Below are 13,006 nucleotides of genomic sequence, written 5' to 3'. Positions count from 1 at the left end.
TAAATTAAACTATACATCGTATGAAAATGTATACTTATATTTTGATATTTGCATTGAACATATATTGAAAAACTAATATTTTAATTTTGAAATTTTCATTGTTTTTTAAATGATTATAAATTATTGAAATTATCCCACATTAAAAAAAATCGTTGGTGTAGACTTTTGTTATACATATATGCAAATAATCATAAAATCATATGAGTAGAAACTTCGTTTAATAAATATCCATATTAAAAGTGTACTATATATATGTTAATATCATTTAAATTTAATTATATATCATATATAATAGATAAGATTGATTGTTTTGATTTATTTACCCTAAAATGATTGCGAATAAACAAGAGTGATAGTTTGATTTATCTGCACACGCCAATTTATTACATAAAAGTAACTGATTTCTTAGTTATTTAATATATATACTTATTATTTTATTATTTCATAATATGCAGAAAACATAAAATAAATAATAAATATAAAATATTTATTCTGCAAAAGGTGCAAATCTTAACCTAAGTATCTCTTTAAATATTTTAAATCATAAGTATTTTCTAAATCTCAGGTCAAAAGAAACAAACGAAATGAGAATAAATTTCAAAATCAATATTTATATCGAACAATAACAAAATGAAAAAGAGAAAAATATTGAAGATATATAGGATTGACACGTGAACGTAAACTTCTCATAACCATAATTAATTTTTAAATTACTAAATCATGATATAATACCGAGCTGACATGACTTCATTGTAATCAAATAGACCCGAAATTTTTCGACCTAAACGTTAGGTTCTTATGCGTTAAGTAATTTTTTGACCTAATTTTGTTTTTTTAAATGAAATCATCTCACCAGTGAATAAATTATGTAATTAACAAAAAGTTAAAAAAATTGTTTAAAGACAAAAATATTAATTCAATCAAGAATATAAATTTATTTTTCCATATAATATTTTTTAAATAATTTTTATATAAATTTGTTGTGCGCAAGGCGCAACAATTGTACCGGTTGTTTTAAACTTTGCTACCTTCGTCTGACTCTCTATCAAGAACAACACGTAGAAAGTAGCATATGTCTCCCTTTTGACTCGAATTGTAATCACTACCATCACTATATTTATGGGTCAACTTACAATCTGCTTTATAATGTGAATATGCTTTCTATACCGTATTGTTGAATTTAAAACACTAACCACGTGCGTCTAATAGACAGTAAGACAAACGACTTAGGGGTGGCTAAATCACAGATTAAAACATCGGGCTATTTCGACATTTGATCATAAAACGAAGGTCTTTTCCTTAAATAATTAAAATACATCGTTTCCTTCTTCGACGAAACGTAATCTCAACCGTCCATCGGTTCCCATCTCCACACCATCTATCTTTACCGTCGGTTGAACTTTGCCTACTCCTGAATCGGGGACATTGATTCCTAATTCATAAACCCTAACTTATTCCTTCGTTCGCGCTCAGAGAGCTAGAGCCTTCGACGAACGAAGCCGCCGGCAATTCAAAACCACCTCTCTTCAAACGGTGATGGAAGGGGAGAATGTAACGGAGCTGGTGAATACGGCTGCGCCATCTACGGGAGAGGGTATCTTCGCCACAGCTCCTCCTCCAAGTGGTTCAGTATTGGCTACTGCTGCTTCGAGTGTCTCTCCAAGCAGTAAATCTCAGCCGGAGCAATCCTCTATGTCTGTATGTTGTTCACTCTTATTTCTCAGCTCTTCCGTTTCCGCTTGTTACATAAAACTTGTTCCTCTCGATTTGCTCAATACCTTTAGAAGCTTTGCGTTAGTTGTACTTCTTGGCTTGTGATGTGATTTTCCGTATAAGATCGTGTGTTTATATCATCAGATGAATCCATGTGTTTAGATAGGTTATTCTAGTTTAATTCTTTAATAGAATTTGTCAAGACTCAACCTTGTTCGGTATATGCTTTCAATACTTTCTCAGGTCGTTTCATTTCAGTCTCTAAACTGGTTCCATGATGTTTTGGTTCTTGCTGTGCAGATTGCTGTCTCTCAATCAGTTTCATCTTTCCTTACTGCGCAGTCGAGTGCTAATCCCATACCCCAAGCTCCGCATATGCTGCAAAATCCGCCTTTTGGTCGACCAGGAACACTCGCTCCTCCTGGACTCATGACATCTCCGCCTGCTTTTCCTGGTTCCAACCCCTTTTCCACAATTCCAAGGCCCGGGGGTCCTGCTCAAATCAATCCTGGTATCCATCCACACATGTATCCTCCTTATCATTCTATGCCACCAATGCATGGAACGCCCCAAGGAATGTGGTTGCAGCCTCGACCCATGGATGGTATTCCCAGGGCACATTTCCCTTCACATCCTACTCCTTTTCCTGGTAATTACCCATTTCCTGTTCGTGGAGCTTCTCCTCACCTGCCATATCCTGGTTCTCAACCGCTTCCTGTGGGGAATGCTGGCACTGTTCATGCGTTACCGGGCCACCAACCGTTAGATGTTCCTCCTGGTCAAAAGCCAGAAGCACTCTCAGGAATTGGTATGCTTGATGATTACTGATCCATGTAAGAGATGTTTGACCTTAATGGTTATTCTATTTAGTTTACATACTCTTTATCAGGATCATCTTGTATTTTGCAGATGACAGAGCTGGTTCTCAACTAGTAGGAAATCGAGTAGATGCCTGGACTGCACATAAATCAGAAACAGGAGTTGTTTACTATTATAATTCGGTGACAGGCCAATCGACCTATGAAAAGCCTCCTGGTTTTGAAAGGGAGGTGGGTTTAGCTGATTACATGTTGTCCGATTTCTCTGTTGGTTGAGCAATTTATAATATTTACTTTTTCTTAACTTCTGCAGCCTGATAAAGTGCCGGTGCAGCCAATTCCTATCTCTATGTAAGTTCTTAGATTGAGATCATAAATTTAAAATTAGTTGTCATATTTTTAAGATACAGTTTAGGATGCTTCTGCATGAGGCATTGTTATTGTTACATAGCTTGTGTATAAATCTTCTACTAGGCCGCCAAATATTTCATGCCCATGAAATCAACAGTTTATATTGGGTTGCAACACTTTCAGCCTGCTAATTTGTTCCAAATGTAGGGAGAATATACATGGGACGGATTGGGCTCTTGTTTCCACAAATGATGGCAAAAAATATTACTACAACAATAAAACAAAGGTAAATAAATACATGTAAAGAGGAGGCACCATTTTATTGGCTTTGGAACTAGTGTTCTGTTACTCTATATTTTTCTGTTACACTTCTTGAATCCTCCAGTTTTCTTGATCAGGTAAGTAGCTGGCAGATTCCACCTGAGGTGAAAGATTTGGTGAAGAAAATGGAGGAGAGGTCAACGGAGAGTTTAGCTTCTGTGCCGAGCGCTGATTTAACTGAAAAGGGTTCTGAGCAATCAAGTTTGAGCGCACCTGCTATTAACAATGGTGGCCGGGATGCCGTATCGCTCAGAACTACAATTGTTCCTGGTTTCTCAGCGTTAGATTTGGTTAAAAAGAAACTGCATGATTCTGGAGTGCCTGTCTCCTCTACGACAACATCTGAAGCAAATGGTGGTAAATCAAACGAGGTCACACCTAGTGGAGAGAGTGGAGATGGTATGGGCAAGGTAAAAGATGCTCCTGGAGGTGGTGACCTTTCTGATTCTACTTCAGATTCCGAAGATGAAGATAGTGGACCATCGAAGGAAGAGTGTATCAAACAGTTTAAGGTATTACCTAGTCTGCACGTATGAATAGTTCTCGTGGTCTTCGTTTCTGTACTTTTTGACGTAGTGTTTGGTATAGATACTTCTCATTTTTTTTCCTTTCTGCACGTCAAATGCATTCAGGTGTATCTAATATAAGGCAGTCTAGGGAAGGAGTAGAGGAAACCATATATTGGAATTTTCTTCTATGAATAGATCTTGTTGGAATAGATGAATGTCGTGAATTCATATGTTGAAGTACCATTGCTAATGGTGATACTAGGGGAAATTTCCAATCCTGGAAATCTTGAAATTATCCAGGCTGATGTTTATTTTGACTAGACTTCTTATATCTCGTTTCTTATTTGTTAGTTTTTATTGAATTTTGCAGGAAATGCTCAAGGAGAGAGGAGTGGCACCGTTTTCTAAATGGGAGAAGGAACTGCCAAAAATTATCTTTGACCCTCGCTTTAAGGTTTGTCATGCCTAAAGATCATAACAATTGACAATATTTTGATACCTCACCTGTTCGTATATTTCCCGTTTATTGTTTCTTTTCTTGCATACACTTGCAGCTTGTACATTTCCAGTTAATTTTACTTGTTTCTATGCAAGCACTGCAACATCCACTCGTTTTAGGTGTTCAAATAGAGCACAAATAAAAGCTTCCTATATATCTCCTACCCCAGGTGTCGAATGATATTATTTGCATGGTGACGTGACAATAATATCATCTCGATTTTCTTTTCACTGATCTTTTTGCTGCTCTCTTTGTTTACATCTGTATTATATTTGTAAACATGAGTTTCAATTTGCTTATCTTAGAGTCTTAAAGCAGTTTCCTCTCTGATTAGTTAGTTGGTGCTTTGTATGCTGGCTAAACCAGTTATTGCAGAAGAAAGAACTATGTTTTTGGTTTCTTCCAATATTGACTAAGAAACCATTTGAGAATGTATGTCTTTACGTGACGTTAAGTGTTTATCCCCACCCATCATATGTCGTGTTGCAACTTCATTCTTTGTTAGCTAATGGAAATGACGAGGATTTAGTGTTGCGTCAAATTTTCATTTTGCCTGTTCTACTGTCACAGCTTGTACTGTGGCCGTTTTCGATGCTGTATTTTTATTTGGGAGTTCATTTTTCTTGCAGGCAATTCAAAGTCATTCTGTTCGAAGATCTTTATTTGAGCAGTACGTAAAGACTCGTGCTGAAGAAGAACGTAGGGAAAAGCGTGCTGCTCATAAGGCAGCTGTTGAAGGTTTCAAGCAGTTGCTGGACGAAGCATCTAAGGTACATTTTTTTTACTTAACCGAGTTCCTCTTTACTTTTGGACTACCTTACGTGACATTTTTCTTTTCTTTTTTGGTTTTGGATGTTTCTTAACCCGTACTTCACTTGTGGGAATTTATTATCATCCTGATATTTTTCAGGACATTGATAAACACACTGATTATCATACTTTTAAAAAGAAATGGGGAAATGATCTGCGGTTCGAATCACTTGAGCGGAAGGAAAGAGAAGCTTTGCTGAATGAAAGGTACGAATCCATATCTTGCAATCAGATTTCTATGTATGCGTAAAAGTTTCATTGGATAATTTTTTCTTCGTGTTGGTTTTTGAGCGTCTTATTACTCATCCTTTGTTTTTTTCTTACCTTTTCCATGAATTGGTTGTAGAATCCTTTCTTTGAAACGAGCTGCTGACCAGAAGGCGCAAGAAATCCGCGCAGCAGCAGCCTCTGATTTCAAGACGATGTTACATGAAAGAGAAGTGTCCATAAATTCACATTGGTCCAAGGTGGGTGACACATTTGTTTCGTCCCTTAGTGAGCAAGATAGATTTTTTTTCTTTTTTTGGAACGGACTAAAGTTAGGATTTGAGAAAGTGACCATAGTGGCATAGTCTAAGTTTCCATTCCGATTAGCACTTAGCAGTGCTTACCAGTTGAAGTTTTGAGTATTAGTTGTGGTATCTGTTATCTAAGTTTCCCTTGATTGGCACAATTTTACTGGTTAGCATGCACGACGCTTATATGATGTTTTCTTCCCTGTTACATATTAGGTAAAGGATAGCCTGAGAAATGATCCAAGATATAGATCTGCTGCACACGAGGACAGGGAGGTCTTTTATAATGAGTACATTGCGGAATTAAAAGCTGCAAGGGGAGATGATTATGAGATGAAAAGTAGAGGCGAAGAGGTAAACTAACTTTATATATTCACAATCCATGTGAACCGCGAGAAAGTTCTTTTGATTTCTTGTCTGTGTTTCTGGATTCCAGAATGAAAATGATCTATCTTTCGTGTTGGGAAAGCTACAAGACACATATGTACTTACATCTTCTGTGATTTCTGAATTTGGGTACAGGATAAACTGAGAGAACGAGAGCGGGAGTTGCGAAAACGGAAAGAAAGAGAAGTGCTAGAGGTGGAAAGGGTACGACAAAAAATCAGAAGGAAAGAGGCAGTCGCCTCTTATCAGGCTTTGCTAGTGGAGAAGATCAGAGACCCTGAGGTATTTCTTCGATCTGTGTTCACTTCTCCCTATGCAGCGTGCTAAAGCTTTTCGTAGAGCTGCGCAGCAGCACTACATTTAATCCTCTATTGGAACATGTTAAAGAATTGGATAGTGTTAGGTTGTATCTTCTTTGCCCTTCGATTCTGAAATAATAAGTTGCCTTCTATATGTTACCTATGGAGATTCTGATCTTTCTTTGTCTATCTTCTTCAACATCCGAAGGCATCCTGGACAGAATCTAAGCCGAAACTTGAGAGGGATCCACAAAAACGCGCCTTAAATCCGGATTTAGACCCTGCTGATAAAGAGAAGCTGTTCCGAGACCATATAAAGACATTGTGCGAGGTACTTATCTGTAAACCTTACCAAATTAAACTCTTAGGATTGTCTACATGCAACAAGATGAGAACAAGCTTGACTATCGCTGACCCCTTTTCTACTTCTTCGTTGTGGTCTGTTTGAGAACTTGATTTGTCTTATTCCATGTAATTGCTCTCTGGTTGTGTGTTTGCAGAGGTGTGCCCGTGACTTCAAAGCTCTTCTAGTTGAAGTCTTGTCATCGGAAGCTGCTTCTCAGCAGACGGAAGAAGCAAAGACCGTGCTCAACTCTTGGTCGACGGCTAAACAAGTACTCAAATCCGACATCCGGTACAGCAAGATGCCCAGAGATGACAGGGAAGTCATATGGCGCCGATATGCCGAAGATATCTTGAGGAAACAGAAACAAGATAGCCCTCAAAAGGAAGAGAAACCAAGAGATTACAAGATCTAAAAGCTGCAGAATGCATTTTCGTAAGATTAAAAAAGCTCAGTTTCTATACGAAGCTCATCTGATTTATCATTCATCAATCAGCTTTGTATATTCGACAGAAGAGCAAACTACTTGCGAATTCTTTGATTTTCTCCTTTGAGGATTATGTGGTTTTTGCAATTTTAGAACTGTAACAAGAAGATCCTCTGTCTTTGTTTGATGTCTACTTTTACTACACTTTCTATATGGTGAAACCTGTATTTTCATGACAACCGAAAACTAAGATTATGTTAAGTACAGTTTAGTATGATGCAGAAAGTGGGCATGTTGGGATATTGCAGTTTGAGTAGACGTTTGTGGTTTAATAAAAAAATCTCATTTTGAAGAATATAAAATCTACAGGGCCATGAGACGTCGTACATAGTCAAGACAATATTTTGCGCAAGAATCAAACATGTTGATTTATTTTGTCTGTGTTCCACAAAAAATGTTATCATCCTTCAAAAAATTAAGGATATTTAACGTTGAAACCCCTCGTCTAAGTTTGTTTCGGGTAAAAACTCTCAAACCAAATATTTAACGAAAAAACTCACAAACTAACTTTATTTAATGAATTAAATTCTAACAGATCATAATTACCATTACTATCGGTAAATTTTTAGTTTAAGGATTTCTACATTAAGTAAACATAGTTGAAGAGTTTTACTATTAAAAATCAAAAAATAAAAATAAAATTTTATACTATTATCTAAAAATTAGTAACTTAAAATTTTAAAATTAATATTTTTTAATTTGTTTTGTAAATATATGAGTTTGATGTGTTCTTAACATCAACATTATATATATATATATATATATATATTAAAAATGTAAAACCCCAAAAATATAATAAAAATTATTTAAAGATTTATTATTAATTACATTTTTATTAGATAAGATATAATTTTTATTATATTTTATGGGTATTTATATTTTTAATTTATACATATATAATGTTGATGTTAAAAACACATCAAACTCATACATTTACAAAAAGTTTAAAAATGCTAATTTAGAAAATTTAAGCTACTAATTTGTAGATAATATTATAAAATTTTGAATTTTTTTTATTTTTAATGGTAAAATTCTTCAATTATATTTACTAATATAGAAAGAGAAAAAGACAAAAATAGCACTAAATCAAGTTTTTGTTCCCAAACTAGCACTCAAGGTCAAAAGTCACAAAAATAGCACTTAATGTTTTATCAAAAGTCACAAACTTAGGGTTTAAAGTTAAAGGGTGGGGTTTAGGATTTAGGGTTTAGGGTTTAGGGTTTAGAGTTTAGGGTTTAGGGTTTAGATTTTAGGGTTTAGGGTTTAGAGTTTAGGGTTTAGGGTTTAGAGTTGAGAAATGAGGTTTTGGGGATAAGATTTCAAATTTTGAAAAATAAAAAAATTAAAATTTTCAAAGGATAAACTTAGAAAGGTGCTATTTTAGTCATTTTAGTTTTTGAGTGCTATTTTTGTGATATAAACTTAGAAATGTGGTATTTTGGAGATTTGCCCATATAGAAACTCCTAAACTGAAGATTTATCAATAATAGTGGTAATTATGAATTGATAAGGCTTAATTCATTAAATAAAATTAATTTGAAAGTGCTTTCGTTAAATATTTACTTTGGAGATTTTTATCCAAACAAAACTTTTTAACGTTAAAAAAAAAAAAAAAGCAATATCTAAAATTGGGGATAAGGCCCAAAGAAGATAATAGACGAGCCCATATACAATGGGCTTTGTTTAAGAACATTTCACGATCTACGCGTAGCCGCCGACTACTCTTCACCATCACCGCCATAAGCGAGGTTTAACGTATAAATCGAAACTTAACCTTACACTTTTGTCAAATATTCAATTTCACGGAGTCAGACATGGAGAACGGAGATATTCCCGAGAACGCCAATGAACGTAAGCAAACATCAATCCAGTTTTTTCTTGAGCTCAAGGGCTGTTTAATCTAAGGATTTCGTCGTCTTCTTTGGTTTATAGATTGCCCAGGTCCTCAATCGGAAAGTGCTGGAAAGTCAGATTCTTGTGCAGGTTGCCCTAATCAGGAAGCATGCGCAACTGCTCCCAAAGGACCTGACCCAGGTATCGATTCCCCCTTCTTTTACTTTCTCTCTCGGATCATACAATCTTAGATTACAAATGAATTAGGGTTTTGTATGTGTCGGCTTTTGTGTCCAAACCCAGTAGTTACTTTTATAATTTGTTACAGCTTCTCCTTAGTCCATTTTGGATAAAGAAAAAAAAAAAAAAAGTCGATGCCTTTTGTATCTCTGTGTTCATAACAGCTTACATCTCTTACTTAAATCATTCATCTTCCTATAGCTTCTGGAGGTTTATGTATTATAGAAACTGGATCTCTAGAGTAGCAAGTAAAATGCTGTTTCACTTTTAACTCAACTTATGTGGAGCTATGTTGGGACTTGTGGCTGTATTGTTCTTGTGAGAGTAACATCTTGTGACCATTAGTTAGACCATTGATTTGTTTTATACTATTTGCCTGTTTGAGCTCCATATGTGTTTTGAATCTCAGACTCGCTTGTTTACTAGTTGAGTTTTTTTTTATCAGCGCTGACACTTTGTGTTTCCTTCAGATTTGGTTGCCATAGCAGAGAGAATGAGCACTGTTAAGCACAAGATTCTTGTCTTGTCTGGTAAAGGTGGGGTTGGTAAGAGCACTTTCTCTGCTCAGCTCTCCTTTGCCCTCGCGGGAATGGACCATCAAGTAGGCCTTATGGACATTGATATATGCGGCCCAAGCATGCCTAAAATGCTAGGCCTTGAAGGTCACGAGATTCACCAGAGCAACCTCGGATGGTCCCCTGTCTATGTGGAAGAGAACCTTGGTGTCATGTCCATTGGTTTCATGCTCCCAAACTCTGACGAAGCTGTGGTCTGGAGAGGTCCCCGCAAGAACGCTCTCATCAAACAGTTCTTGAAAGACGTCTACTGGAGAGACATCGACTACCTCGTGGTTGATGCCCCACCGGGAACTTCGGACGAGCACATCTCCATCGTCCAGTACCTTCAAGCCACTGGGATCGACGGTGCGATCATCGTCACGACCCCACAGGAAGTCTCGTTGATCGATGTCAGGAAAGAGGTGAGCTTTTGCAAGAAAGTGGGAGTCCCGGTGTTAGGAGTGGTGGAGAACATGAGCGGTTTGTCTCAGCCGTTGGCGGATGTCAAGTTTATGGAGATTGGCTCTTCCATTGACGTGACGCAAGACGTAATCTCTTGCTTGAGGGAGAATGCGCCAGAGCTTCTCAACGTCTTGGCTTGCAGCGAAGTGTTTGACAGCAGTGGAGGAGGTGCAGAGAGGATGTGCAGGGAAATGGGAGTGCCGTTTCTTGGGAAAGTTCCATTGGATCCACAGCTTTGCAAAGCAGCAGAACAAGGTAAGTCGTGCTTTGAGGGTAACAACAAGTGTTCTGTTAGCGCACCTGCGCTGAAGAGCATCATACAGAAAGTCCTTGCTTCGATGACCGAGTGAAGTTTAAGACTCCCACTAAACAGATCCTTTGGTTGGATCTGTAGAAAGACGAATGGACTTTGCTATGAAGGTGTTGTGTGTAGGCTTTTGTTGTAGGCTTCACATGTGTAATAAGATTTTTATTATGAGATTGGACCATTAAATCTTGTCGACTTTAATATTTACTCTCGTTGAATTTCATTAGAGTATTTGGCTATCGAGGCGTTGTTTTGATATATGCATAAATTTAAGGCGAAAACTGAAACTAGTCCAAACTTATTGTCATTTACAGAAAATATGAATCTTTACAGGCCAATTGAAATTATTAAATGTTGTCGGAAAATAAAACATGTAATAATGCTTGCTAGAACGGAAAATCTTTCTTCGCCTTTGTCTTTATCTCGCCGTCGACAGTGAGTTTGTACGAACTCTGATTTTAGTTTTCTTCATTAGATCGCCTTCTTCCTTAGGTTAGGGTAGGGGTTCTTGGATCATCATCGTCCAGATGCTTCTTTAATAACCAAAAGGGATTATTTTGAATTGAGTGTGTTTTGTAGTAAGTTCATCAGGGAGCTTAGATTTTAACAACCAGGGTATGCTCTAGAGTCTAGGAATTCAAAACCAATCAGTCTTTAAGATTTAGAATTAAAACCAACTTGAAGGGGTTGTATTAAGCCACCTCGAACACCGAAACACTAAATTTGGTGTAGTTTCGTCTCCAATAGGACCAATGTTTTTAAACCCGACTCAAATATTGAACCGGAGGACTTATCAGATCACTGGATTACTGGGTCGACTGCGGGTTAATAAATGAATTAATTTTATTATATAATAATATATTAGCTATGTAAATAAAAATAAAGAAATTAAAGTTTAATATTTTCTAAATGTTTTTTTTTAAAACATAAAATAATATTTTGGATATGTATATATTTTATGTTTAAAAACATTTAGAAAATACTTAATTTTAGTTTTTATATTTTTATTTTCATTTGACATACAAAATCGAAAAAAATAGTTTAGACTATTTAAAATTTTCTGTGACAAGATAAGAGTTATGACATCTAAAAAAACCAAAGACATAAAATTCATAAATATCCAAATCTTTAATGTGAATAATAAATAAAACTTCAAATCCAAAATAAACCAAAAGTAGAAAATCGTTATAATAAATTATCAGTAATGAAAATAAAATAACACCAAATTACATAAATTAATTTTGGTTCTCTCTACCCTCGTTCACTTCATTTTCTTCGGGTGGCATAGTGAAATTTCATCAAAATCTAAAAATCACAAATATAAAATTGAAAAGAGAAAACTTATTTTTTTTGTCAGCAACTAACTTTTTAACTGGAAACTTAGAAGATAAACCATAATCTAAAACATAACTAAAAACTAAAAAAAAAAAAGTTATTTATTGGTTCAACCGGTATCAGGTTTCAGATTTACTGGGGTTTCGTGGGTTTTTACGGGTTTCTAAGTATTGGGTTTTAACGAAACCCAAACCGGATTTTTCTTGGGTCATCGGGTTTACCGGTTCAACCGCGGATCCCGGTCGGGTTTCAGATGCCCTCAGGGCTCTTGTGGTTCGAGAGATTCTAAGTATTCTGTCATGAGCCAGCAATGTGTAGTCATGTGTCCTTTGATTTTCTATGTTGGATTTGAATTATCTAACTTGTTTAGGATCAGGACAGCAGTTGGGCCTTCTGAGTTTATTCCATGTTTTGTGGTACAAAACGCAGCCTCTGTTCATGAACATCGTTTTGGTTAAAATTCTCAAATAGGTGTTCTTAGTTTTACACACATGTTTTGTAATCTCCAATAATTATATTTAACTAAATCCAACCAAATATATAAAATTTAATACCAGCTGCATCAACGTTTAAAAATTTGATATACGATATTGCATTGGGCCTCAATCTTTAGTTGTCACCCAGATCTTTACCTCAAAGGAATCGTAGGATTTAAATAACAGCACAAGCTGATCTTCTAAACCCCAAGATAGAGTCGCAATATCCAAAACATAATAGTGATCCAAATCTCTCTCTTGTAAAAGTTCAGTTTTCTTTGCCAAAGTAATGGACTTTTTATTTGCGTTCTTGTAACAAATGGGTCCAATAGTACTTATTACCCCAATCCCACATCGCTAATGGCTGAAGGCGAGATTGAGTATATATGAGGTATATGTCGTCTAACGGGTTGTCAACTGATGGTGAGAGAGAGGTTCATGATTCTTGATATGGTGAAGTGTCTAAATAGGTCTTCGGACTAAAGATTAACTCTGTAAAGGGAGTTATGAGCCAACCTAACTCATTGTCGGTTGACTTTTTAAATTATTCTAATAAGTTTTGTGTTTATTTTATATAGATTTTCTATAAATATAACCAACGATATCTCATATAATCATCACACCATACTACACTAGATTTGGTAGCGATCACTACTCTGATGATAAGGAAGCTTCAACCTATGCAAAAGATTTCATAAGAATGTAACAGTTGAAGAAACGAGAACCAGCGTGTGGAGAAGCCTC

The 13,006-nt window shown here is 36.0% G+C and overlaps 2 protein-coding genes across 2 annotated transcripts; both read left to right on the top strand.

The window, feature by feature from the left end:
* The first annotated feature begins 1,407 nt into the window (after nucleotides 1–1,407).
* Nucleotides 1,408–7,231, top strand: LOC106425155 (pre-mRNA-processing protein 40C). Its single transcript, XM_022703296.2, has 14 exons — nucleotides 1,408–1,698; nucleotides 2,014–2,521; nucleotides 2,623–2,762; nucleotides 2,845–2,882; nucleotides 3,090–3,168; nucleotides 3,281–3,715; nucleotides 4,083–4,166; nucleotides 4,841–4,981; nucleotides 5,122–5,228; nucleotides 5,368–5,488; nucleotides 5,753–5,890; nucleotides 6,059–6,205; nucleotides 6,431–6,553; nucleotides 6,723–7,231. Exons 1-14 carry the CDS (start codon nucleotides 1,537–1,539, stop codon nucleotides 6,978–6,980), a joined length of 2,481 nt encoding a protein of 826 aa, XP_022559017.2. The 5' UTR covers nucleotides 1,408–1,536; the 3' UTR covers nucleotides 6,981–7,231.
* Nucleotides 7,232–8,729: 1,498 nt separating this feature from the next.
* On the top strand, nucleotides 8,730–10,690 carry LOC106425156 (cytosolic Fe-S cluster assembly factor NBP35). The gene is made up of 3 exons (XM_013865883.3): nucleotides 8,730–8,903; nucleotides 8,985–9,086; nucleotides 9,596–10,690. The coding sequence occupies exons 1-3, from the start codon at nucleotides 8,867–8,869 to the stop codon at nucleotides 10,492–10,494; spliced, it is 1,038 nt and encodes a 345-aa protein (XP_013721337.1). The 5' UTR covers nucleotides 8,730–8,866; the 3' UTR covers nucleotides 10,495–10,690.
* Nucleotides 10,691–13,006: the final 2,316 nt, after the last annotated feature.

This window comes from Brassica napus, chromosome C5 (assembly GCF_020379485.1).
Source record: "Brassica napus cultivar Da-Ae chromosome C5, Da-Ae, whole genome shotgun sequence".
In the NCBI taxonomy this organism is placed as follows: Eukaryota; Viridiplantae; Streptophyta; class Magnoliopsida; order Brassicales; family Brassicaceae; genus Brassica; species Brassica napus.
This window is presented reverse-complemented; position numbering and strand designations above follow the sequence as displayed.